We start from the raw sequence: 27,459 nt of genomic DNA, 5'->3' as shown, positions 1-27,459 counted from the left end.
GCCACATGTCCCCCTCGACCCTCGTGGCCGTCCCTGGCTCTCACGCTTTCGCTCTCCTGTCGCATGAGAGGTGTCTTTCCCTCCGCCCGATGTTTCCTCCGGCCTGTGTGTGGTGGGCTCCTCCGTCCCACTTCCCTTCCGTCCGGCGGCCGTCTGCTGGTCACACCCACTTCCCGTCTTTGTGACGATCAGTACCACGTTTGATCTTCCGCGCCATTCCCGTCCGCGGTCTGTGCGGGCCGCGCCCGCCCTCCGCTCGTGTGCGTCCTCGGCATTGCGTGATCTGCGATCGTGCCTTGTGGTGTCGCCGCACTTCCGGACACAGTTGTGATGTTCTGCCGTTGCGTTGCGTGGCTCGCCTCCCTTGTGTCGGGTGCTGATGCTGGGACTCGGGTCTGCGATCGAGGACTGTCTCGCACCTCCCCTTGGTTCCGCGTCCGCGCGCGTTCCTGAGCTCTCGTTCACTCTCTTCGGCCTTCTCATGGCTCGCCGGACGGCTACGGGGGGTGCGGTCACGACAGCCCGTGCGGCAGAGCGCAGCGCAGTTAATAACATGTACTGAGAGATAAACTTAGCTTCAGCCGGGAAAATGGCGGGATTTTTTTTTGTTTTTCAGATGTTTTTCAAAACCCCGTCGTGAAGGGAATGGGTTCTAGAGGCCCAAAGCACACTGGGATACCCACATGTAGTGTCTGTCATCCATATTTTTCTTCGGTTCTGTAATTTTCTCTTGCAAACTTTCTATTTCTTTATTTCTGGCCTAACTAACCTTGTTATGGACATGACCTCGATGGACAACGGTGGAACTATTCCCATGCGAGATGCAGATGCAATCAAGCTGTTCATAGGGCAGGTCCCGAGAACGTGGGATGAAAAAAACCTGAGGCCCTATTTCGAAAGCTACGGACAAATCCACGAGCTAACTGTGTTACGAGACAGATTAACGAGAAGTCACAAAGGTAATTTCTGCAGCATACTCTTTGCGGTTATTTGTGTTAGCAGTATCTGATGTTTGTCCTGTTTTTAGGCTGTGCATTTCTTACTTTCTGTTCTCGCGAAGCTGCCCTTGCGGCGCAAAAGGACTTACACGAAAAGAAGACCTTACCAGGGGTAAGTAACTGTATAAGAGTTTCGTTGTAAAATACGCGTACAAAACGTACATTAAACATTCAATCTTATAATCTTCATTTTACAATGTAAATTTTCTTCAAGATCAATAACAAATTCATGATCTGGAAGTGGGTTTCTTGCCGAACTTCGACACAGATTATATACATTCGAAGACTTGTCTGCAAAGTTTCCGCTTGGGTTGGCATTGATGTCTTTGAAACCACGTTGCCTTTGCTATCGGTTTCGTCTGGAAATCCATGTTGTGTCTGGAGTCATAACAATAGTTCAACAACGTTTGATCTTCTTAAACTGGATTTTAAAATTAAGCGAAAAATCAGCTAGTGTCGGTAGTATTTTCCTTATCGTAGAAAGGTGTGATAAGGATCGAGATAAAAGTCTGTTTGCCCATGAAATCGCGGATATTCCAAGAGTTTCCTGTTGCTTGTGTATATTGGTGGAACGAAATTTGAATAATGTTGTATTGGTCTTTTTCTTGATAAGTTCTAGACCAACTGGAGCAAGATTAGTTGCATCAGCAGGCATGAAATATTGCAGGCTATATGAGTTCAGGGAAATTGCAGCAACATGTATAAATTGAAGGGAATTTGTTATAAGTTGGGGGCGAACTTTAGGCAAGGTAAATTAATAACCCTTGTTTCAAAATTGAACAGCTGATATTTCAGGTCTTCTTTCTCCATATTAAGACAAAGTACGGGCTATTTAAATCTAAAACTGTGGTCAATTTATATCATTAACCTTGAATTGTCAAAAAACTATATGCTATTTAGTTCAACTTGTTTTTCAAATTATTTTAGTCTTATGAGGCAGGTGCTGGGTTAGACCTATTAACATAAACACAAAATGATGGTTTATAACCTAAACAGTTTAAGTTGGTAAGAAAGCATTTGTAGTGTAAATAGAAGCCTTATTCAAAATAATATTTAGTTTACACACCCCGAAACAAAAGTTGTCAAGGTACTATATAGTATGCAAAAAAGTGTTTTTTGTTTATCTCTTTCTTTGCATTCAGATTTTTTTTTAGAACTGCCCACACTCCCTTTTTCAAAAATGCACCTGTCCTACAGTTCCTGACATGGTATTGCGATATTTCCCTGAAAGAGGGTGGGATAGGAGAGGCAAATAGAAAGAAAGTACACAGAATTTGTTTAAAAATGACCTTCATTTTATTGTTGTTCCAAGACTTCTGATCTGGATTGTGTCAGATGAGATATTTCACATTTTCTTTTTCTTTTTCTCACAGATGCCAAATGCGATGCAAGTTAAACCAGCAGAGGGTGAATCTAGATCTGGTGAGTTGAGAAATTTTGTGATAGTAATGTGTTGATACTGAATAAATCACGCAAACATGTTTAGTAGTAATCCTATCTGACTTAATCTTAGTACCCTGCTGCGATGTCTTAAATTTTGACTGCGTTCCAAAAAGGTTCTGCAAAAGTATTTAAAGTAAAAAAGTATATGGCAATCAGATTGAAAATTCAACATCCTTTTTTCCCTTGGGTTATCTCCTGCTTGGGGATTTATTAATTGTTGTTATTTTTTGTTATTATTTTCTGCTGGTCAGATGTAAAAATTAAATTGAGGCACTCATCATTTGTCCACAATCTCTTAAATTTGAAGATGAGAGATGCCAATTCCTTCTCTCTCTACTAGGCGTCCCTTGGTGTTGAACATCAAGGGCTTGTCCATGGATGGGATTGTTGAAGTTTCAAATTGATTAACAGACAAAAGAGAAAATCTTAATATTGTGGACACTTTAGGAGGAGCAACACTTAAACTTTCAAAACTTTAAACCAGGTGTCACAGACTACCTTGCTGCTGTGCAGCAGACAGTCTGCTTACTTGTTGTTGTAAATTTTATTTTTCAAATTATGGCAACTGTATGATGTGACATTGGGCATTAGGGTTGGAAAGTTCTGGTGAGTTAGACGTGTTTTGAGCTGGGCACTAACTATGCACTGACAATGGAAGTACAAAATTTTGGAAATAGTTGTACACCTTCAGTAACTGAATTATAAACCATTTGTTGACAAGTTATGAAAGTAAAAAAAAAATGTAAATGTTGTTTATAGTGGTGATGCACTTAGCTTCACATCCCTTTGAGATAGCTAGTTTACAGGCATGCCACTTGAACAGAGGAATCAAATATTTTAAATGAACATAACATAGTTGAAAATCCCAACTAGCAGAAGGAAGGCCAGTTGGTTATATACAAAGCGGGACTGAGGGTTTGAACTCGGGAACTCCGGATTACAACACCAGCGTCCTAAACCACTCAGCCATGCTGCCTCCTTAAAGTGACAAGCATAGGTCCAACACTAAATCAATCAAAAAAAAAAAAAAAAATATTTATTTTCTGGGGGGGGGGGGGGGGGGGGGGGCCCCGGAAAAAAAAAAAAAAAAAAAAGAAAAAAAAAAAAAAAAAAAAAAAAAAAAAAAAAAAAAAAAAAAAAAAAAAAAAAAAAAAAAATAAAAAAAAATTAAAAAAAAAAAAAAAAAAAATAGCTGCGCACAGCAATAAGAAAGGCCTGTAGTGTAGCAAATGTTCTTACTCGGTCTGGCAGTTGATTCCAGGCGTTCGCCGCCCAGTATCTTACAGACTTCAGTCCATACTTGGTCGTATTGACCTTAGGTAAGACAATCTTATTAATGCCTCTCAAGTTCTTGATATAATGAAAAACACTGTGTTTCCCAGAGTGATCAAGATCTTATTTGTCTTTATAAATTAACCAGTACATTATCAGCAGACAGATGACAAAAATAATTACAATATATTTTTAACTGGGTGCAAAGAAAATAGATTTTCTACATTGTCCTTTGGGCAAGTTGAAGCCACTGTGTACTAGCCCAAAGGCTTTTTTCAATAGCCTCCTTCATCTGCTGACAAACAAATGTCCAATTACATTACTTGCCCATCAAGCAGGGGATGAATATAATCCACTTGCCCAACAGAAAAATCTACTAGCCTCAGGCTGTCGACCAATGGCCTATTTTCCCCAATGGGGTAAAGGTCGAAAGTCAAAGCCAGGCTATCGGACAGAACTTTCTTTGCACACTGGATTCAAATAAATTATATAATCTTTGGGTTCCATCAAACTCTGAGTAACAACTTTAGCTTTTAGTCCCTGTTGTTCTATTCATATTTTATTTTGTTGTTGCTGTTGTTTTACAGAGGACCGTAAACTGTTCATTGGCATGATATCAAAAAAAGCGACAGAGGATGACCTAAGGATGATGTTCTCCCCATTTGGTACAATAGAAGAGTTGACAATTTTAAAAGATAGCGATGGCAAAAGTAGAGGTTTGTTATATCTGTAAAAGTGATTTGTTTGTTTTAGGATGTGAAATGTATTATACAAATCCTCAGAAACTAAATATTATTAAGCAGTTATCTAAAACTGTCATGATTTTTTTAGGTTGTGCCTTTTTAAAGTTCCCAACAAGAATGCAGGCTCAAAATGCGATTGCGGAGATGCACAACAGTACTACAATGGAGGTTTGTTGTTACAATTTATTTTCTGTTTCTCTAGAATGCCATGGCAAGTCTGAAGAGTTGCTTTGAAACTTATCAATTAGCCTGAACTTAAGCTTGATTGAACAGATTCTCCGTTCATCTCCTACCCAGTAGATGCCTCAGCTTTGATTTCAAAATTCTCTATTGATAATATGTAGCATCTCAAAATGATTCTTACTGAGCTTAAAGAGACACAACATATTTATTTGTGGAGCTAGATCATCAGCGTGGAATTTTTGGTTCAAGTTGTTTGGGTCAAATCTTGGACATTTCTTGAGTTTTCATAGGCTAATCGAATTTTCATAGGCTAATCGCTGTTTAATTGCTGTTTCTTTTTCAGGGCTGCCCGTCACCTATAGTTGTTAAGTTTGCAGATACTGAAAAAGAAAAGCTTCAAAAGAAAATGCAGCAGATGGTAGCTCTTGGTGGTATGGGCATGAACATTGGATTAGGAATGGGATTTCCTTATTTTCAACATGCAAATTACAATGCTGCCTGTCAACAGGTGAGAAAGAAGCACTTAATTATTAAATTTTACTAAACAGGCCTAGGTCTGTTACATCTGAGGTCTCGCCATGGTGTTTGAGAGCGCTTTCCAGTTGTCAGAACTGGCGGGCTAGGCCGGTACATGTATATCCGAGAACAGAATTTTGTTGTTAGTCAGATTTGTCCTGTCAAAATGTAAATATTATACATTGTTATGGTGGACTTGTGGGACAATCTCGTGTAAAAGGCCCATTTAACCACCAGACCAGCTGGCCAGTTCTGACAAATAGAAAGCTACTGGTTGGCAAATACCTGCAGCTAAGAAAACTACATGTACATGCGAGGACCAACATATTTTTGGAAAATCTTTTGGCAGTGAGGCATGAAATTATGTGTATGGTACAAAGGTAAATGAACAATCACAGTGTTGTAAATAATAAAGAATAATAAAGATATTTATTACCGAGCTTAAATTTACCATCTTTATTATTTACTACAAAACTTGATGAATTTGACATTGCTGATCCTAGCAGTATGCAGGACGCGTCACATATCAACCTAGTAAAAATGGCCCTAGCTCACAACGAGTCTCTCGTAGCTCAGTTGGTTAGAGCGCCCAACTGGTATCTGGGAGGCCATGGGTTCGATTCCCGTCGGGGACTCAGAATTTTTCTTTGTCCCATGCTCGTGTCATGTAGAACATCTTATCTTTATTATTTAATCACAGTGTTGTTAGTTCAAATGCAAAGGTGTGAACTTGAGGAAGTTGGTGACTCGAGTCTTGTTCGCTCATGTTTGATAATTAATAGTTTCTTCAACAGCAAACTAGTAACCCATCAGCAGCAATCCAATCTGGTTTCAATGTCATCCCAGGTGTCACAGGACCAGGTAAATAAATTACATGACTCTTATATAGCTCTTGGTGCAGTACCAGTCAATAGTAAGCTGACCTCCTGAAATGAACAGCCACCTTTATGTAAAGCGTAAACTCTTCAAGTCCAAAGGGTGACCAACATCAAATTTCTCCTCACAATATCAAAACTTCATCAAAGAAAAAAAAAGGTTATGAGAATAAATAAAAATAATAAAAAATTGCTCTGATATTTCAATAGTTTCTCCCAACTAACATAAGAAAATGTATGGAGATCAGTCAGAACAATTTGTATTTGGAGATATTGGGGAAGGGTAAATTCTGTGTCAGGGTGGCAATTGTGGAGAGGTTTGGCTTTAAACTCATTCCATTCCTTGTGTCTTCAAATTGGTTGACGTTAAAGTTGTTGATTTATCATTGCCAGTTTTCATTGAGATTTAATTTGACTTTGTCATTAACTGTCTGTCATTTTGTGCTTGCTTTAGCTATGGCTCCTGGAACGATGGGTGCTCTTGTAGCTGCTTCAGTGCTCGCCGCACAACAGCAACAGCACCAAGCAGTACAGCAATCAGTATCATCACAGAATAACATCGTAGGAGGAACAGCTGGTTTAGTGAACAGTAATGCCTTATCTGCAGGTGGTGCTACCAACACTTCTTCTATGATAGGAGTACAAGGTGTTCCAGGAATGACTGGCCTTGGTAAGAACTATGATCAGTTTAGTATTGGTGATTCATGCACAACTTGAAATCTTGTAGAGGTGTGGATGTTGTGTACCTAATTATCCAGGCAAAGTCTAGGGCTGGGCTGTGCAAAGCACGATAACGCTAGTCCAGTAGAAGTGAAGATTTTGATTTCAGTTTTTTTAACTTTTTGGTGAGGTTTTTCTGTTTAAATTTTTCTTTCCTCCAATTTTGATGTGGATTAATCTCAAATTCCACAAAACATGAGCAATAAAACACTTTTACACACGAGAAATTGAACCCTCAATCTTGCTACCTGTCAGTTTTTAGGTTTTGAAATAAAAGATTTGCATTGTATCGGTTGTTATATGTTAAGAATTAAAAATAATATTTCAATCTTTTGAAGTCTTCATTTTTCTCCTGTGTGTTATAAATCCACTTATCCCCCATCCCTTTTTTCTTCCTTCATAAATGTTGTAAAATTCAATGAAAAAATCTCCAAGTTTGTGTGACCTTCATCTGCATATTGATTAAAACGTTTTTCTTTTTTTATTATTGCATGTTCATTTCATTACTTGTAACACTAGAACTTGCTTTACTCTAGGTATGAACATGTCTGGGATGGGTGTTGGTAATCTTAATACAATGGGGGCTGGTGCCCTTGGTATGGGAATTCCTGGACTCAGTAATGTCGCTGGTGTAACTAGTGTTGGTGGTAACATACAGACTGGAGATGCGCTTACTCAGGCATACTCTGGAATACAGCAGTACAATGGTAAGAAAGTATACAAAGATGTTATGGAGGCAGTCTGAGGGCTTTGTGGGTGGCCTAATGGTTAGTGCGCTGGACTCTGGATTGAGGTGTCCGGGTTCGAGCCCTGGCCAGGGACACTGTGTTGTGTTCTTGGGCAAGACACTTTACTCTCAGTGCCTTACTTCACCCAGGTCTATAAACAGATACTGGCAAATTTAATGCTGGAGGTAAACCTGCGATAGACTAGCGTCCCATTCAGGGGGGAGTAAAAATACTCCTATTTGCTTCATGCTCTGGAAACTGGGAAAAGCTCCAGCCTGATGGGCCAGTAGGCTCGAATGCAGACTTAACCTACCTTACCTGATGACTTTGTAGCAGAAATGTTGGTTGAGGTCCTTTTTTAAAACTTTTGTTGACTGAGCTGAAGATGAGGTCCAATAACAAGTTTTTCAGTTTTGCCTTATGAACCAAACTACTTGTAGTTAGTTCAGTAAATTTATTATGATAATTGTCTCTTTTCAACTTTGCTTTGGCTTCAACTTTTCAATTGTGCATAACAATGTTAAGTTCATTCAAGTATCCTACTCCCCAATCCAAAGTGAGTTGCAGTACTCCTAGTCACATCATGCTATGGAAGCCAAGATAGGTTCTAGCAATGTACTGTAGACCACTTTGACCCAACTGCAGACTTTACTTAGCCTTTCCAGTTTAATACATGGTATCATTTCTTTCAGCAACATTTCCTGGCGTTTATGGTCAAACTATATTCCAACAGCAGCAAATACAACGACAACCACAAAAGGAAGGTCTGTGTAACTAATTAAATTAGGTGGAATTATTAGAACATTTCATTACAATAATAACCAATAAGAAAACGTTTCCACATCTTAAAGACATAATTATCAAGTTAAAATGCAAATCTCAGTTTGTGCTTAAATAAATCTACATCACTTTTTCATCACTTATTTCTTTGTTGAAATGTTTTCCACAAGCCTTAATTAGTCAGAAAACAAGAAAGAAACTTGAACCTCACAGGGATGTACCAATAGCTAAGAAAAAAATACTACCCATTAAAAAGCCCAATTGGTTTTAAAGTCTTTGTTTTCTAGTGAAATTTCAGCCGGTGATAAGCTCCCTTTGAGCTGGTGAAATTAGCCAGTAGCTGGCTCTTAGCTACATCCCTGACCTCATAGGATATATTCATAAATTATAAACAAGTTAATTAACTTGATCAAAGAAATCACAGCATGTTCAATACCATGAACATTTTATACAGTGCGAACTGTACTCTATGTTTGCCTTTATGTACAACTTATTGTAACATAATATGCGAAATAATGTTTCCTCTAATTTAATTGTATGATTATTTTTCCTGTCCAGGTCCTGAAGGAGCTAATTTATTTATTTATCACTTGCCACAAGAATTTGGTGATGCTGACCTAATGCAGATGTTTATGCCTTTTGGCAGTGTAATAAGTGCTAAAGTGTTTATAGATAAAACAACAAATCTAAGCAAGTGTTTTGGTAAGTTCTGTTGTTTATAACAAGAAATACATGTATACTCATGGGAAGAATCTCATTGATTTTGAATTATTTGTCTGGCAAGTATCTTAATTTGAAGAAACAGCTACACTGTAGAGCCCTTCCATTCTTAATTTAGGGAAGCAGAGCATTTACAATTTGCTCAGTATATCAGACTCTGTCCTATTGACTCTGTTTCTGTTTGTAGAGGAATGACAGCAACTTGCAAACAAGAAAAAAAACATGTTTAAAGAAACATGATAACTTTTCTACTGTGTTTCCCTACTTTTATTTGTGTTTATTTCCCCTGTTGCATAATATTGTGAGAACATGAAAAAGGCTAGATGTTTATTTTATTCTCACTGGTATTTTTCAGGCTTTGTAAGTTTTGAAAACCCAGTCCACGCCCAAAATGCCATTCAGTCAATGAATGGTTTTCAGGTAGGGCCAAAGAGACTTAAGGTGCAGCTTAAAAGACCAAAGGATGCAAACAGACCTTACTAGCGTGTTTGGTAGGTATAAGGTTGATTTCAATATTCAGGGCTTTCAATGAGAGCCAGCACCGGCCAAAGCTTTGGCAAGTATTCTGTTATGAATCAGCGGCTAAAATTCATGCAGTTCCCTAGAGTGTAGATGTTTTCAGCTTCCTTTATTTGCCTCAGTCAGGTACCGCACAAGAGCAGCCACCTACCGTAATTACTCGAATAAGCGCCGCGGCGCTTATTAAATTTTTTGCGCCTCAAGTGCGGCGCTTATTCGAGGGCGGCGCTTATTTAAAAATTAGACGCCACAAAGAATCAAATATTTTGCAGTTATCGAAAATAGCGTCTTCTGATTGTCAGTATTCGTCTCTTGCTGAAGAGAGAAGTAGCGCTGGCTGTCCTGGCAAGGTTCACGGCCTTCACAACATTTACAGAGCTACGTATTGTAAGAATGTTGGATAGAAAACTAATAGGCGAGCAGTTAAACGATCACTGTAAACTGCAAAGCATCGCTCTTGATGAAAAGAAATGTCCATGTTTGCTTTAGAGTTGCTTTGAAGTGCAGTTTTTAGTAAAACGGAATTATTTGAATAAGCGCCGCATCGGTACTGCGGCGCTTATTAACTTTTTTATCCCAAATGCGGCGCTTATTCGAGGGCGCGTGGCGCTTATTCGAGTAAATACGGTACTTCAAATCTTACTGACAGCCCTGAATATAAAGCTCTTGATCTTGGGCTGTAACTGCCAACAGTGCATAGTTCTTGTCAATTTGCTTTTCTTTGTGTCATCGCTGTATTATTAGATCATCACACATTACTCAGTATCTTCAAAATATTTATCAACTTGTATCGTAGAAAATGTTTGGGCCAGTGTAGAGAGTTTATTGTGATGGATTCAAGATGGATAGGAAAAGAGCAGATGGGTTCTCTAACCATTTCGTTGCCTACTTGAAGTTTGAATTTGCCTTGTCATGTTTCGTCAAAAAGTTTTCTTTATCAGACAGACAAGAATGCTGAGAAACATTTTTTGTCATTGCATTTATCTTTTTTGTAAAATGTAAGATGCGCTGTGTAAATTGTTTTCACCCCAAAGGGAGTCTCTTTTTAACCACAAAAGCCTTGTAGCCTTGGTGGTAGGCACAGATAGCTTACCTAAACAGGGTTCATTGGATGGAACATGATTTGAAGCCCTTGCACTGTTGGATGCTGTTTGGCATTCTTATTAACCAGGTCACTCCTGCCTGTTATGTTTTATGAACATATGACAAGGAGCAAATCTTTGTACAGATCCATTACAAAGGAAAAGCCCAATGAATGCAAGAAAGGAGAGGTGCTGCACCCACACTAGCACTATTGAACTGTGATTGGTTTACAACATGGGCATTCGGTGTACTATAGTTTCCCAAAAGCCTTTGCTGGATAATTCACTATCCAGTGATTTATCCAGGTAATGTTGTGCCTCCTTGTGTTAAGGTACCTACTTGAGAAGTCTGATTTGCACCTCCTGGAGTTTGGGAACACTAAGCTAGCTTTCAGCACTGAGACTTCTGGCCTCATTTATGTAACCAAATTGAGTTATGATTGGTTGGTGGTTTTGAAAGATTATCTCAGACCAGTCGCAGCCCAGTTTGATTACCAAAAGGATCCCAGAAATTGTAGTGCCGAAAGCTGGCGTCGACTCTCTGTGTCGGTGCCTTGTTGCGAAGTAGGGAGAGAACCAAATGTCATTGCCTTGCGACCTTCTTTGCATAAGTTGCTTGTAGTAAATGTGTGTTACTGTCCACTGTCCAGCGCTTCTAACACGTTCCCTTGTCTCTGTCTCGCCTAGATCACGTGACTGTGTACGTTTATTCGTCGTCATGGCGGTGACCTTTTGCGCATGTGCTTGTTTGTGTACCACAGTTGGTGACGTCACTTGTTGTGCGGTGGCATGGTATATATCGTCACTGTTGGTGTTGGGATTCAGTAATACGTCACTGTAAAGCAGTGTTACATCATTGTTAAATACGTAATCGGTGCATGTTTAGCAGTATTGTAAGCTATTTTTCAGTTGGATTGTGCAGTTATTCGTTATGTGACTAGTTATATTATCGTCAGGCAAGCTCACTGTTTACTATTTATAGAGCGTGGTCCGTGTTAATGTTCTCGTTTAAGTATGGGCTCTAGTGTGTTTACAGTACATGTGATGGTTTTCAAAAAACCTTGTATTGTCAGTGCCTTGTAGATGGAGTTTGTTGTTAGCCTGACTTTTACTAAATAAAAGAGATTGACATTTATAATCATGCCTCGTGTTGATTGTTCATGTCTAGTGTCATTTCTGTTAAGGGGCATCAGTTATCTTTTGTGGCCCAGGGGTGGTTACTAAGGGTAAAACAATAAACTGCAAATCAATGACGAAAGAGTATAACAAAAAGAAGCACTCTTTTGGCATTTCTTGAAAATTTTCCTTCTGCCGATTTTTCCTGATAAGGAGGGGCACGATATTTTAGGCAATGAAGTCACTAAATGCCCTTGCCCCAGAAGTTTTCCTCTTTCTTCTACTGACTTGATTGATATGATTGAGAAATAGAAAAGAAACAACTCTGGAACCAGGGAAGTCACTGAATGGTCTTTATTTGTTATGAAAAATAATTATGACCAGCAGCCCATGTTATGACCAAAACCTGACTTATTTTGTATATGATTTTTAAGCCCGTTTAACAATTTCGTTCATCCCCCCCCCCCCCCCCCGGGGGGGCTCCCGGGGCTCCCCCTCCCCCCCCCCCCCCCCCCCCGCCCCCCCCCTCCCCCCCCCCCCCCCCCCCGCCCCCCCGCCCACCAAACACATTTGCGTTACGAACATTTTCTTTCTCGATTACTGATTATAATCGACAGCAGAATAATATTTTGCAACAATTTCCATGATCTGCCTAAAAGACTACAAACCACTTTCATAATCAATTGCGGCTGTACAGGTCTGTTGTTTGATTGCTGGCACAGACACTGCGATGGACTAGGATCCCCTCCAGGGGGAGTAAAAATACTCCTGGTCGCTTAATGCTACGGAAACCGGGATAAGCTCCACCCTGGCCACTAAACTCGTATGCAGACTGACGGGCATTGTAAAAAATCTGTTGACCTGCCAACAAATGGTAGTTGTGCAATTGTGATATGATTGTGAAAGTGGTCTGTAAGGTTTCGTTCTTCCTGATCCAATGGTGCCTTTTCCCCCACCTTTTTCCTTTGTATCATCTACAATGGTTAGACCACTAATTTTGGGTGAGGAGGGGATTTTAATTTCCAGATCAATTTCCTCTATCACTCCTTAATGTTGACCGGCAAATTAATGTTCACCAAAATGTGTGAAATGAGCTTCACAACGAAGCCCGGTGCATAACCTTTTACATGCAAATATACATTCTTGTACGCTCACTGTCCCCGTCATTGTCTGCCAAATCAAACTCATTTGAATGTGAAAGGCTGTGCACCGTCTGCACCAGGACCCGTTTTGAAACAGAGGTAAAGGGTTTATTGCTTGACCAGCATTGTTCAAAGTGCGACATTCTCGGCTGGTGTCGAAAGGGTCGTGACTGGAATAGACACTCCAAAATCAGAAATCCGCCGAGAGCCTGAGATTTCTGACTTGAGTATCTATTCTAGTCACGACTAGTCGGAAAGACCCCGGGGACAAGGTTGCGGTTTCTCGTCGTCAGTAATTTACTAATATCTTGCGAACCTAACACACTCAGTAGGTACAAAAGATAAAGAATGGTGTTTCACGAATGATTGCTGATTTTACAATCGATCAGTGACCAATCAATACTCGTGACCAATCATAGTTTTCCCGAGCATTCTACGCGCGTCACGTCCTTCAAGTTCAAATTGGTTCATCGTCTAATTTTAATTCGTGTTTGCAATCCACTGTACCGAAAAAAGATGGCGATAGGTATATTTACCCGTAATTGTTAGCCCATGAAACCTCTGAAAAACTGACCTACTAATGCCCGAAGCTAGATTCAGTTTACTGAATGCAAGCTAATCGTAGATGAGATGAAGGTAACTCATTTGCGGTCTTAACGCGGTTTATAAATTCAGCGTCGGTATTTAATTGTGAAAAAAAACTTTCTATAACTCACAAAAACGCAAAAAAAAAAAATCCAAAAAACTTTAAACCAGGCTTACAACCACGTTGTTAGTATGGCAAGCCAGGTACTTTTTGGCGCTTTGGGAAATATGATGCTATCACATCGAGATACCTTTTTGGTAAAAAAAGAAAAATTATACATACCCCAAAATCAAAACTATTACCTCAAAATAACAGAACAATAAAAGATGATAGTAAAGCCAAAGGAAAAAAGCATGGTTTAAAATAATACTTTCTACCTGTAAAGCAGGAATTATAGTTAGAGTGATTTTATTAAACCCGTGAAAAAAAAAATAAAAAATAATGATAAAAAATAAAAAAAAAAAAAAAAAAAAAAAAAAAAAAAATATATAATAATATATATTTGAATAATAAAAATTTCACGGTTGAAATAAAATCACTCTATCATGCTCGCAAAAACGTCTCTTTTTGCACATAAAGGTGGCTGTACAAGCATGCTTCAGTTTTGCGTTTTATGAACGCAATGATAAGTTGAAAAGCGTTAAAAAACTGAGCTGCTATTTATCAGATATCACCTGAACTTATTAATAAATTGCAGAAAAGAACGAACGATGCTGCAGGATTGCCAGGTAATAAAGTTGGGCGTGGCTGTTTGGAAATGTTAAGAACACATACCACAATGATTGCAAGACTGAAGATTGGCTTGTCGAGGACACGACCAGACATCAAGAAATGCATTATGGCAAGACCCGAGATGGAGTCAAGGTAACAGTAGCTTTATATTATTTTCACCAGTGCCTCGCTTTCCAAGGTGCAAGCCAGTAATGTTTCTCATCGACAAATTCGTAAACCAATAAAGACGAAGAGAAGACTTACATAAAACTGAGTAGCGTGAAGGTGTATGTCAAAGATTTGAAAAGAATCGCGGGCAAAATTTTCGTATCGAACCATTAATTATAATAACAATTCAGTTGCGAGTCTTGTTCTTTTCGTGATACTGTCCGTGTTCGTGATCGAGGGGTAGTGTGAAATCTTTGAAACTGTAGCTCTAATCTTTTCGAGACTTGAAATGACTTCATAGAACGTCATATACAGAACTCGTCTAAATGTATTTTTCATGTTTTTTTCATTTTTTAGATTGATGTGTTTCACGAATTCTTGGTGCGCGGTTTTATATGTTCCACCAAAATTAGTCAAAATAAAAGTTCCGGTATCTGGAACAATCGTACAGATATCTGAAACAACCGTTTGTAGTTTTAAAGAACAAATCCATAAATATTTTCTTTAGTTATTACTGTAAATACAAGTTAATTGATTTGTTTGTACATGGTAGCATTTAAGTGTAGTATAGCTGTATACATAATTAATTACCATCGGGATGACAGGGGCTCACCTAGATGAGCCCAGAAGGGTTTATTGAGAGCTAGCTAATGCTCCATAAAATATATCCACAATTATGAAATGCCAGTATAGTTTACACCGAAAAGAAAGAACGGTAGTTCTAGCCTCGCGTACACTTGAAGGCTATGCAAGCAACTGTATAATAGGAAAACATGGACAAACGGCCACTTTAGAAAAGAGGAGGGGCTTGCTATCGAAGGCGGCAAGTGATATGGCATTGCGAAATTCATAGACTTATCGATTATTCATAGACTTATCGATTAACTAAAGTCTTGTGTCATACTCCGAGAGTTCAATCTGTACCTCTGGCTCATGTCGAGGGAGCCCTTGGGGAGCTTTTGATAACCAATGCTTGAGCGAGTTTCTAAATCTCGCCAAGCGCCAAGAATACAGAAAGGGATTCAATAAAGAATTAAAATAAACAAAAATTGATGAAAATCCGAGCCCTTTCATGAGAGAGTCGAGGTTTGGGCGACATAACATGCACAAATACAGCAGTGCCTCTATAAACAGCCATGGCGTGAAACACACTACACTTGTGCACACTATTAAAGCTATGGCCTTGCTAAGATTTTTCTCTCTTTGATAAAAATGTCGAATTGGAATCACCTCCATTGAATTTTCGCTCCTCGTGGAACCCCTTAAAAAATGGCACAGAATCACAATATTTATACAAATGATGGCGGAGACAGCTACGAGGACTTGCGCAGTGTATATTATGCTGAAAATAACGAAATGATCAGCAAGTGAAGCATGAAAAACTCCCAAAACCAAGGCGTAACACCAAATAGTGCAAATCACGAAACAGACGCGTCCACTGGTGACTTTGACTCGATACGGCAACGGTGCAAGCAAAGCGAAGAGTCTATCGATGGTTAATAACAACACGTGACCGATCGATACGCTTATCAAGATGGCGTTTATCGCGAGTGGCACAAACACGGTGTAAAGTGGTTCATCTCCAACAGCTGTCACAAGCGACCAATAAGAATGCATAGGACACAAGATGGAACCCACTAAAAAGTCTGCCACAGCCATTGACTGTAATATGTAGCTGGAAGTGAACGAGCGAAGGTTTCGTAAAGGGTCCTTCCACACAACCAGGATAATCAGGGTATTTCCCACGACAATCATAGGACACATTATAACCATGATGACGCCCACTGCCAGTGCCAAGGATTTATCCCTTTCCAAGAAGTTCCAGACTTCATGTGTGTTTAAGAAACTGGCGTTTTCCGCCTGCATTTCGTGGTCTTTCACCGGTTGTTTGAAGTCACTTAAAGTCTCTCCGAATAAATTAAGAAGTGTCGTCGAAGTGTTTACTCTCAACGTAACACGTCAAAAGATTTGTCGTAAACAAACCACTGTCTTGTTTTGTGAAATGATGAGCAGTTTCCGTAAACCATTAATCTCAACACCAATCATGTAACATAAGTCTTGGTACAAAAAACACAGATCGCAACTTTTTGTATAAAATTACCAGAATTTTATGTCGTTCTTGGCAACGAACACCCATAACATAAGTAATCACTAATATAACCAATGATAGCAAGACACAGCAAACAATAGCCAAATGCCAAGGTAAAGGAAGTTACTGAAAGCGGAAGACTTAAACGCTCTTTTAGCTTATTTTTAGCTACCATTTTTTTAAATTAACCTATTTTTAGCTTTTTGTTACATTGTTAAGTTACAAACTCAAAAATATTTTTTTTTAAAGTTCACTATTGGTGTCATGACGCCGGGTTGTTGGAGATAAGATGATGAATGTATATATTCTTTTGAGACATTGTTTGCACATCAAGTGAGACATCTCCTAAGGTTGATCGAGATTTTCCGAATGTCTGCTATCTTATGCATTGCCAGACATTGCAATGAGAAGTAAGATTTTGGTTGCTGTTGCATGTTGATGAGTAATATTCTTCACTTACACCGATTCACCCACAAGCTCCTTCTCATATCGGGGCAATGACCACCAACTTACCCTGACAACCTCCTATTCAGTAAAAAAAAATTCCCCAAGACCCCGAAAAGGTTTGTAGAGTCGCCGTTAAACTGTAGTGTGTTGGTACAGAAGGCATTTTGAAGTGTTATCAAGTATTTTTGTTCATCAAGACGTCAAACGAATTGCAAACCAAGTCACTGAGTAGAACTCTAAGTTTTAGTAAATTATCTAGCTCACTTTATTTAAATTAAAAGTTAAAACGAAGTTAATGCTATTATGCAAATTAATACGACATTTATTTCCACTTCACTTCAGCTTTAATGTTCTTGTCTTCCTAGGAAAGTAAATATCAATTAATGTTGCACAACAATTATATAAGGCAAAACTGACTGATGTAAGACGTATGTTGTCACCGGTCGCTTTTTATAGTTGTTCAGATGTTGTCACCATAGAGCGCTTTTGTCAGTGATTGGTTGAGGTATCTTGCCTAATGCTTATGCCACAAAAAGCAGAAATATTTGAACAGGTGAGGCTAAAGATTAATTAGCAAAACGTTCTGCGGGAAACGTTCAAAGAAAAGCTCTTATTTTCCTGCTAAGTGGAAAGTTTATTAGTTTTGATGTAGTGTTTACTACTCCTAACAAACAGTAATCTGTCATCAACTTGCAATCATTCAGAAGAGGGAACTAGTGCTTTTGGGGGGAATTCCCCTTGGAGCATTCGGGGAGTTGCCTTGCCTTCTGTCAGAGTTGCCTCTGATTCAAAACCGGTCCTGGTGCACATGGAAATGAGTCTCACAAATCAAACTCATTTCCATATGAAAGGTTGTCCATCAGGACTCGTTTGGAACAGATGAAAAAATACATGGCTTAATATTGTTTTTTTTTTTATCTTGTTTATATTGTTCTACATAGTTTATGAATTAATAACCAGTTAAGATAGAGGATCACAAGTTTTTTAGTGTTGTTTACTATTTAGTACTACCCTCTAAAAAGTTTTTATCACATCTGATCTTATCTCATCTTATCTAACTACCCAATCAAAAGCTTAAGCGAACACTCGACAACCTCGTATCCAGGGTCTCTCTTCTAGCCGCCTTTCGCTCTCGTTTCAGGAAGCAGGAAGAAGAGAGTTACCCTGGGAACGACTACCTGAGATGCGTTTAAGAGTTGTTTTCATTCCGTATTTCTACACCCGTCTGCGAGAACAAGATTTTGGCGAAATTTCCGGTTTTATTTTTACGCTACGTAAATTTAACCTCAATCTCTCCCTGTTATTTTGTTCCCCTTTTGTGTATGCATATCATTAAAGAAAAACGTCATTTACAAGATGTCAGTAATGATGATTGTCATATCGCATCACCTGCCAGCACAGTGATCACAAACAACTGGAAAGTGTATTTTGAAAATTCAAACCATACTCGTTTGTTCATAGTTTAAAACTACAAATGCAAAACATTGTCACCCCTGGCCGTCAAAGACGTGTGTTAAATGATAACCTTCTTTCAGTGATCCTGACAGTCTGATTTCTTCTTCCTTTTTGAGAGAACTTATTCCAGAAATGTTTGAAAGTCGCTCGAAACTTTGAAAACCTCCAAGAGTAAAGAAACGGGTTTAGGGCAGAATTCACAAAAAGTAATACCGTCGTTACGTTATAACAAATGATCACCACTCTATAATAGTTATAGCAAGGTTTGCAAAAATATAAGACAAGTTGTGTTACCATCCACGGAGAATAACAGATATCATATACAAAAATAACCGAAACAATTACCCGAAATACTTTCTTTTCCCGTTGATAAAGTAAAGCTGCATTTGAGTGAGAATTTTCGACCATATTTCTTGCTCTAGAATGTTTGATTAGATTTACTAACGTCATAAGGTACAAAATATAGACAGTCTCGGAAAACAAAAATATCACTACGACAGCGATGAACCAAATAACAGGGAAGTATTGCTGTATGATGCTTGTCGAGACTGCATAACAAAAACAGCAAATCCATATCGCAGACGTTGTGATGATGACTCTTCTTTTGGTAATTCTTGTTCGATATTTTAAAGGCGTGGCCAAAGCAAAATACCTGTCTAAAGTTAAAAATAATACGTGACTAACAGACACTATTAGCAAAGCAGAGGTGAATATAAGAAGTATGGACTGGAAATACCATGGGTCTGTTTTCTTTATCCCGACACGAAGAAACCACGAAGCAAGACCAGGAGCGTTAATTATTCCAACGATGAAATCGGATATTGCTAACGACAAGAGTATAAAGTTAGTAGGCGATGTTCGTAGTATCTTTAACGGGTCTTTCCAAACTGCAAAGATTACCAATGCGTTTCCTAACACAGTTATCACTGATACGAGTACGTAGACGATACCAATAATTGTCGCCTGACCATGTGATTCCCAATCTATCACTTGTTTTTTAAACTCGTTGAAAACTATTTTTGCTGTTGCGTTCCAGTAATACGTATGACCAAACAGCGCTGCCATGTCGCATCCTGCTTTTGCTGTGGAACAAGATGCTTCGCGATGGAAATACAACTGACGAATCTGTTTCTACCGTTCTTCCGTTCAGTTCATGTATCTCTATCAAATGGAAACAACCTATACGGTAAAAACCAACAACTTCCACAAATTTGCTGACAATTTTCCTTTAAAATACCACTACTTCGTACTCTGGAAGCTGTGCTCAACAACCATAAAACAGAGGTTTGCCACTTTCTTAAAGAGTTGGTGTTTATCCTATAACAAGGAAGTGTGATAGACACTCCTTAAAAGGGTGTAAATGAACCTACTGCTAGTTGTGCAAGCCTATTGTTTTCCAGTCCTCTTCCCCTCTCAAAATACAATTACTGCAGAACAAACAGTACGCTGCAAAATGTCTGAAAACCCATATATATGCAAATAATGTTCAAGTTATTTTCAAATTTCGACCATATAAACGAGTATTATGGACAAAGTAGAAGAAACGGGAAGCAATTGCAAGAGATAATTTCAACGATGTGTTATTGAATTATCATCAGAAGTAATATAAAGGTAGTTTTTTTACTGCGATAATATGTCTGATAAAATTATACAAGTAAATTATATCCCGGGGCTATTTACTTAATTCACTCTCACTGGATTGAAATTATAATAATAATTACTTCTTTGACCGAAGTTTACCGACCATTGTGATATGGCCCTCTAGTATTGGTCGCCGAGGTAGGAACCAAACATAATAGAATAGACTTGTTAGTTATTGAAGAATTTTATGGCAATTTACAGTAGGCTCCCATAACTGAAGTAGTCAGGCCCAATACATTCACGCGAGTATTTTTGTTAATTGGATTTTTATTCAGACTGAAGTGAGCATAATTCTTCACTGATGACAGTGAATAAATGCGATTTCAGTAATATCAAGACTTAAAAAAAAATGGAGAAGCGACATACCAGGGGTGTACTTATTCGGATGTCGCTTTGCAGGTCGCTGATTGGAGGATTTTACATCAAACTGAAATGCTCAATCATGGTCTATTTACCCCCTGTACCTTAAATCACCATTTCATAGATAAACACTTTGGTTTGTTCTCGGCTTATTACATTCTCGTCTCTAGGACCGCCTGTTAGTGTTAGCCAGCGCAGCCTTTGCAGAACAAAATGGTTGCTCTGTGGACACATGATTTTATTTGCTGGATTTAAATTCCCTTTTCCACGTACAAAGGCATTGTCGGCTAAGAGGTACAAGCAGCTTTGGGAAAGAGAATAGGCTCATAAATTCCAAGACTACGTCAACTTTGTTTGGCAAGTGTGCCCCATGGGGTAGAGGTAACCAAAGTTTGTTTGTTTGTTTGTATAGATCCAATATTGAAAGCTCTAATGCTGAGGGAACACAATCCTCGAACTCTTACCTGGTGTCCCTTTTCTGTTTTTCTATTATTTCTGTAGCTGTCAGTAAGTTGTGTTACGCTTGAAGATCAATGAAGAAACGTCTTATACCAAATTAAGCATGTTTTTACAACACGTGTTTACGTTTAGATGCAACTGACTGAGGATGCCTTGATTTTTAATATATTTTCTTTCCGAGAGTCAGTTACACCCCTTGAAGAAGGCAGTTTCACTGAAATGATTAGCTATGATTGGCACAGTCATAAAGTCTTTGGATTTTGAAGAACCTTCTGGAAACTTTTGATAACCATTTAGAACATGTGTTGAAACTTAGATGCAACTTACCGGTAGATTTACGAATGACCGCAGATAAAACCAATTTATTACAAGGCTGGCACTAATGCAAAAAGGCAAAGGAGTATTTATTGTCACATACCGTATTTACTCGGCGCCGCCCCCCCCCTCTGCCCCTTGCAGTTGCGCGCCCCGCGCCGCAGTCTCCGGCCTGTTCGTCTCACTCACCTCTGCAGCTGCATTTCCATCACGGTTGCAGTGGGGTGCTCTCCCCCCCCCGTTCTTCGCCGTCCCCCCGCGCCCTCTCTCACCCTCATCCGCTCTCCTGATACTTGTCGTCCATTCTGCGCCGCCCTCAAATGCCCCCCCATCCCACCGACTGAAACGCGGCCGAGTAAATACGGTATGTCAACTGGCAGAGCTAGTCTTCTTCATGGCTAGAACTATGTTTTTGAGAGGTTTATCTTTTCTAATGTTTTTTTTGGTCACAAATTTTTGTACTTACAGATAGGAAACTTTCACAACATCACATTTTCCTGTTTTTTTTTTTTTTTAAATGGATGGTTCTGTTCCTCAATTCAGAGACTTGAGTTTGCTTGTAAGCAAAGACGTCAGTTGGAAAGCTCGTGTCGATAGTATTACCGCCAAAGCCAATGAGTAGTATAGTGCGCACCGGTTAGGCCGTTTTCTAGGGGGTGGAATCTCATTACGGAATACATTAACTGGTGTAACGTCATTACCTTTACCTTTATTTACACACGGTAAGGATTAAAGCTATAAGCTTGTGGGGCCGTGTATTCCCGATCGAATTGGAATTTGGAAGTGTTGGTTTTTGTGGAGGGAGGAAAACCGGAGAACCCGGAGAACCCGGAGAACCCGGAGAAAAACCCTCGGAGCAAGGAAGAGAACCAACAACAAACTCAACCCACATATGACACCGGGCCGGAATCGAACCCGGGCCACATTGGTGGGAAGCGAGCGCTCTCACCACTGCGCCATCCCTGCTCCCCAAGTCATAGACTTGAATAAAATGCGGTGGATGTAAATAAACCATAGGTGATGTCATGTTCTATTCCCAACTTTTTCCACCACCAGTTCCACCTTCACTGCCACCGTGGTGGAGGAGGAGGTTGAGGTGGTGGTGGTGATGGTAGATTGGTAAAGGACGAGAAAACATTTTTTACATCACCTACTTACCGTTAGTGGGTGACAAACCACTCCGTCCCACTGTGGATGCACCGCAGAGGTAAGATTGGACACGGCGCGAAGATGGGCTGGGAGGTGGGAGCTTATAAACGTAATAAGTTTTTAAATATGATGGTTCTTTTTCCTAATGGATTCGTAATGTTTACTTTAACTTTAATTTGTGGAATTGGTCATCTTAACATTGTGGAAGTGACCATATGATCTGATCTCATCTTATCAAACTATCCAATCAAAAGCTTAAGCGAACACCACCAACCTCGTGTCCACGGTCTTTTTTTCTTCCCGCCTTTTCTCTTTCTTTCCAGGAGAAGGGAAGGAGAGAGACCTTGACAAAGACTGCTTCAGATATTTTTATCAGTGGTTTCTTATTCTATTTTGTATAAGGGATGACGTCATGAGCGCATCGCTTAATGTTATCAGGCAATGCACTCGATCTGTTGCGCGCGCAATCGACCAGTCAATAGAACTGAATACGACTGGGAACTAAATATAGGAATAAATGGCATTTAGAAAGGAATGATAGAAAGTATTAAGAAAAGAGACAAATTGTAATGATGAATTCTATTTTATTACAAGACAGCGTTTGTCTTTCCTCACGAGAATTATCCCATATAGGATGTCACGCAACAAGATAAGAAAACTGTTGAACAATCATTCCTCACAGAAGTTGTCAGTTACTTTTATTTACGTTTATTTTTTGACAAATTTCCTGAAAATTATTTAAGACACCCATGTGAAATGACATCGCTTCTTTGCATTGGATGCCGTTAATTACACCTGTCTGCTAGAACTAGATTTTGGTCAAATTTATGATTTTTATTTTATATTGTGTTAATTTAATCTCATCTCTCGCTAGCAGATAGAACAAATCGCTGTTTCTTTGTTCCCCTTTTGTGCGTGAATAACATGAACGGAAAACATCATTTACATGTAAAAGGTACAAGATGTCAGTAATGATCATTATCATTTTGCATCACCTGCCAGCACAGTGATCACAAACAAATAGGAAGTGTATTTGGCAAATTCAAACCATATTTGTCCGTTCTTAGTCTAAAACAACAAATGTAAAACATAGTCACCCCGTCCGTCACAAATGTGTGTCAAATGATAACCTTCTTTCAGTGATGCGGATTGTCCGATTTCTTCTTCCTTTTTGAGAGAACTTATTCCAAAAATGCTTGAAGGTCGCTCGAAACTTTGAAAACCTCCACGAGTACAGGAACGGGTTTAGAGCAGAATTCACAAAAAGTAAAACCATGGCCACATTATAACAAATGATCACCACTTTGTAATAATTTTGACAACGTTGGCAAAAATATAACACAAATTGTGTTACCATCCACGGAGTAAAACAGATATCATATACAATAATAACCGAAATAATTACCCTAAATACTTTCTTTTCCCGTTGATAAAGTGAAGCTGCATTTGACTGAGAATTTTCGACCATAATTCTTGCTCTTGAATGTTTGATCAAGTATACTAACGTCATAAGGTACAAAATAAAGGCGGACTCCGAAAACAAAAATATCACTGCGACAGCGATGAACCACATAACAGGGAAGTATTGCTGTATGATGCTTGTCGAGACTGCATAACAAAAACAGCAAATCCACATCGCAAAAGTTGTGATAACAACCCTTCTTTTGGTGATTCTTGTTCGATATTTTAAAGGTGTTGCCAAAGCAAAATACCTGTCTAATGTTAAAAATAATATGTGACTAACAGACACTATTAACAAAGCAGTGGTGAAGATTATAAGTATAGACTGGAAATACCATGGGTCTTTGTTTTTTACTCCAATACGAAGAAACCACGCAGCAAGCCCAGGAGCGTTAACCAGTCCAACGATGAAATCGGCTATTGCTAGCGACAGGAGTATGAAGTTGGTAGGCGTTGTTCTTAGTACCTTTAATGGGTCTTTCCAAACTGCAAAGATGACCAATCCGTTTCCCACCACAGTTATCACTGATACGAATAAGTAGAAAATACCATAAATTGTCGCCATCCCATGCGATTCCCGCTCTACCGTATATCTTTTAAACTCGTCCATAACCATTTTGGCCGATGCATTCCAGTAATACTTATCACCAAACAGCGCTGTCATGTCGCTCCCTGCTTTTGCCGTGGAATAAGATGCCTTTTTTTAACAAAATTCGTGAAGGGAATAAATCTATATTTCCGTTCAGTTCTTTTTGTAGCTCTAGCAAACCTATGCAGTAAAACCCCACAGATTTCCTAAAATTTGCTAACAATTTCCCTCTTGAAGCCCACCTTTTTCTTTTCTGGAAGGAGTGCTTCACGACCGTAAAACGAAGGTTAGTGTCCACTCTCTTAAAAGAGTGGGTGTTTTTATCCGATAACACGGACGAGTGGTAGACACACTTTAAAAGGGTTTTAATGAACCTACGGCTGGTGCTAGCCTATTGTTTTCGAGTCATCTTCCCTCTCAAAATACAAGTACTGCAGAGCCAACAATATCTCGAAACAATAGGCCGTTAGATTTTTGAAAACTAATATATATGTAAATTAAAATTATTTTTTAATTTCGACCATATTACAAAACAAATATTATGGAAAACGGTTTGCCTATTTACGTTATTCCTGTTTGCGCGATGCCCTTTTGCGTTATGGCTGTTTGCGCGATGCCCTTTTGCGTTGTTTTTGTTTGCGCGATGCCCTTTTGCGTTATGCGTATTTGCGGCCCCATCAGCTTTGGATTGATGCATTCGTGTTCTCGATGATTTTCTTTCAATAACTGAGATTTAAATTTTGTCATAGATATAACGCCGTAAAAAAGGAAAAGAAACAAAGAAACGAATGCAAAAGATAATATAAATGTGCGTGAATTCCCATTAGAACTCAAGGTAGTTTTTAAAATATATAACAATTATATCCTTAGGTTATTTTCATACTTGTAATAAATATAACAATTGCTTATAATAAATATAATTATTATTTTGTTTTCTCTGAGTTTTTCTTTTTTGTATATATGAACTTTTGATGCGTGCCGCATGTACCGGTAATTTATCAGCACTCGAAATTTTCACAATATCACATTTTTGTGGTATTCAAAATTTTTTGTCACAAAATAGAGCAGCTTACTTGATAAAAAATCTTTAACAAAATTTTCTAAATTTAAAATTTCGCGAAAGAAAACTTGACCAAAAATTTCGTGTAATCTTTCGGAAACCCGTCGGTGATTGCTACACGACGTACTTACTCTTGGTGGGGGACTAACTGCTGACCGAAAGGTCCGCTGTATTGTGTGGATTCACTGCTGAAGTGCATTATGGGAAGAGATTGAACACGAGCAATGTGTGGCGCGGAGATGTGTTGGAGAAGGCGGGAGCTTTGAAACTTTGTAAGTTTATAAATATATTGGGGTTTTTGCCTGATGGTTACCTTGTGAGGTTGAGTTAGCGACATAACTGTGTGGAAAATGTTTTACCAGGTCATTTCTGCTCGTTGAACATCTTCGCCTGGCTTTCTGCTCGATAGACGCTCGAACTCCCGGAAGGCGTGTCGAATTTCTGAGGTAAGCTCGGTCATGTTTTCATCCGACTTGTTGAAATTCATCGTTCATGTCTCTAAACTAGTGAAACTAATTGCACGTTTCAGTTAATGGTGCTTTATTTTTTTTGAAATATATGTTTAGAAAATGTCCTTTTGGCTTTAGAAGCTCATGGCGGCCAACACGTGTCTCTTGTTTCACCTTCATGACAGTCCAGCACTGTTCTGAGAGTTCTGCAGAGGTATTTTCAAAACAACCAATAACTGTTTGAATCAAACAAGTTTAAGCTTATTTAGCTGCTTCAAAGGAGACGTGTTTGTATGAATATAATCTGCCCATGAAGATTCAAACGTGAAGAAAGCTCTGCAGTCAAACAACATAACAAATTTGGTCATTTGATACTTGATTTATACTACCTTACATTGCATTTCTTTGTTAATATTTAATAGGACAGATTATAACAAGATGTCAGCCACCGAAGCGAAGAGGGACAGACTGGGACTGATTTACAGGAGGAGTACAAGGTTGTTTACTTTAAAGTACTGTGGGAAAAGTCGTCTTGAAGGAGAGAGTTAAACTGGTAGGCTTATTTATATATAAGAACATATTGCAGTCAGGTATCTTAGTATCTAGTAGTTGTTGTTTTTTCAAAATTCTACACTTCACCTAAAGTTAATTGACAGTAAAATCTTGGGAATTAACTCAGTTACAAGTTTCTTTGTCAAAATCCAAAAAAAATCATACTTCCTTTTTTGAATAACCAAGCCTGCAATTTGTTATTTGAGTTGCAACGAGAAGATAAAAAAATACATTAAGATTAATCCTTTTTTACACAGGGTTTCTAAAAAAGAGTGGCAGATCAGGTTGCTTTGAAAGTAAATGAGTAACTGAACAAGGTCATCTGTGTTGAGAGAGAGTTTATGACTTCTTGAAATAATCGTGGTAACAGGGCAGAAAGGTGCAGGCATTTATTGTTTTATTAAAAAAAAAAACTTAGGTGAAACTTATGGTGGGACCTCAAAATGGATATGCAAATTCAAGTGCAGAGTGCAATTTTCGCACTGTCATTCGGGTGCACTCCTCCCTCCGCTCTCTCTAACTTTTTTTTCGGTCACTTTAATTGCATGAAATAAGGTAATCAATTAAGAGAAACATTCAGAACAGATTGAGACATGGGACATTCGGGACAAGTGATTCTGACTCACCAATGTTTAAAGTTCCTGAAAGACGTATTTACCAGTATAATATTTTTATGAATCACCGATATCTTCTGTTCTATTCTTTCTTCGTTTTTAATGATGTACCTTTCACTGCTGTCCATAAAAATTTTTATGGCCCTTGAAATGGCTGACATTGAAATTTGTTGTCCTCCAAACTGCTTTAATTCATCTGTGATTTCAAAAAGGAAATAGCCAGGGAGTGGACTTTCAACACTTTGATGAGTGCAAGGTCATCTTCCTGTAATTTTGGGGATGTCAAGCCCTTCTTTCAGCTTTGCTTATGTTGCATTGCAGTACGAGTGTGTACCAGAAAGATTGTATTGTATCGTATTGCATTTTACAGTGTTAACTGATGCATGCAACTTGTCTGCCAATTGAGATCAACCCCAGGGAATTTCATTTGGTTAACTTCACTCCAGATTTTGAACTAGGAGACAACATTAAAAGTCTTTGAAAAGAATTTGAATTTGTTTGGTTTAGTTTTATGAAC

General features: G+C 38.8%; 4 protein-coding genes and 1 long non-coding RNA gene across 6 annotated transcripts; 2 read left to right on the top strand and 3 right to left on the bottom strand.

The window, feature by feature from the left end:
- Positions 1 to 650: 650 nt before the first annotated feature.
- On the top strand, positions 651 to 11,717 carry LOC144644174 (CUGBP Elav-like family member 3-A). 2 transcript variants are annotated; one of them, XM_078503595.1, is made up of 13 exons: positions 651 to 959; positions 1,028 to 1,110; positions 2,372 to 2,420; positions 4,301 to 4,429; positions 4,545 to 4,624; positions 4,983 to 5,147; positions 5,938 to 6,016; positions 6,485 to 6,700; positions 7,287 to 7,457; positions 8,171 to 8,242; positions 8,817 to 8,960; positions 9,334 to 9,469; positions 11,267 to 11,717. In XM_078503595.1, exons 1-12 carry the CDS (start codon positions 776 to 778, stop codon positions 9,459 to 9,461), a joined length of 1,500 nt encoding a protein of 499 aa, XP_078359721.1. In that variant the 5' UTR covers positions 651 to 775; the 3' UTR covers positions 9,462 to 9,469; positions 11,267 to 11,717. The 2 variants fall into 2 exon arrangements, with proteins under 2 accessions (XP_078359721.1, XP_078359722.1); XM_078503596.1 differs by having other exon boundaries at positions 652 to 959; positions 5,950 to 6,016.
- Positions 11,718 to 14,260: 2,543 nt separating this feature from the next.
- Positions 14,261 to 16,314, bottom strand: LOC144641994 (D(1) dopamine receptor-like). Its single transcript, XM_078501000.1, has one exon. The coding sequence runs from the start codon at positions 16,166 to 16,168 to the stop codon at positions 15,188 to 15,190; it is 981 nt and encodes a 326-aa protein (XP_078357126.1). The 5' UTR covers positions 16,169 to 16,314; the 3' UTR covers positions 14,261 to 15,187.
- A 936-nt stretch (positions 16,315 to 17,250) lies between these two features.
- Positions 17,251 to 19,576, bottom strand: LOC144641993 (adenosine receptor A1-like). Its single transcript, XM_078500999.1, has one exon. It carries the CDS (start codon positions 19,356 to 19,358, stop codon positions 18,339 to 18,341), a length of 1,020 nt encoding a protein of 339 aa, XP_078357125.1. The 5' UTR covers positions 19,359 to 19,576; the 3' UTR covers positions 17,251 to 18,338.
- A 3,215-nt stretch (positions 19,577 to 22,791) lies between these two features.
- LOC144641991 (adenosine receptor A1-like) lies at positions 22,792 to 24,552 on the bottom strand. Its single transcript, XM_078500998.1, has one exon. It carries the CDS (start codon positions 24,340 to 24,342, stop codon positions 23,323 to 23,325), a length of 1,020 nt encoding a protein of 339 aa, XP_078357124.1. The 5' UTR covers positions 24,343 to 24,552; the 3' UTR covers positions 22,792 to 23,322.
- A 697-nt stretch (positions 24,553 to 25,249) lies between these two features.
- On the top strand, positions 25,250 to 26,764 carry LOC144642316 (uncharacterized). Its single transcript, XR_013568720.1, has 5 exons — positions 25,250 to 25,257; positions 25,522 to 25,599; positions 25,690 to 25,773; positions 26,199 to 26,329; positions 26,586 to 26,764. It is a non-coding gene; the product is annotated as an uncharacterized LOC144642316 (long non-coding RNA).
- Positions 26,765 to 27,459: the final 695 nt, after the last annotated feature.

Source organism: Oculina patagonica, chromosome 2 (assembly GCF_052425735.1).
Source record: "Oculina patagonica isolate OP01 chromosome 2, crgOcupat, whole genome shotgun sequence".
NCBI lineage: Eukaryota > Metazoa > Cnidaria > Anthozoa > Scleractinia > Oculinidae > Oculina > Oculina patagonica.
Note: the sequence above shows the minus strand (reverse complement) of the source record. Positions and strands in the feature narration are given on the sequence as shown.

Bases quoted from the DNA above. Each gene is read 5' to 3' on its own strand.
- LOC144641993 (XM_078500999.1), bottom strand. From the start codon at position 19,358: ATGGCAGCGCTGTTTGGTCATACGTATTACTGGAACGCAACAGCAAAA.
- LOC144641991 (XM_078500998.1), bottom strand. From the start codon at position 24,342: ATGACAGCGCTGTTTGGTGATAAGTATTACTGGAATGCATCGGCCAAA.
- LOC144644174 (XM_078503595.1), top strand. From the start codon at position 776: ATGGACATGACCTCGATGGACAACGGTGGAACTATTCCCATGCGAGAT. The intron at 960-1,027 runs GTAATTTCTGCA...TCCTGTTTTTAG, and splicing joins ATTAACGAGAAGTCACAAAG to GCTGTGCATTTCTTACTTTC. The intron at 6,017-6,484 runs GTAAATAAATTA...TGCTTGCTTTAG, and splicing joins CCCAGGTGTCACAGGACCAG to CTATGGCTCCTGGAACGATG.
- LOC144641994 (XM_078501000.1), bottom strand. From the start codon at position 16,168: ATGCAGGCGGAAAACGCCAGTTTCTTAAACACACATGAAGTCTGGAAC.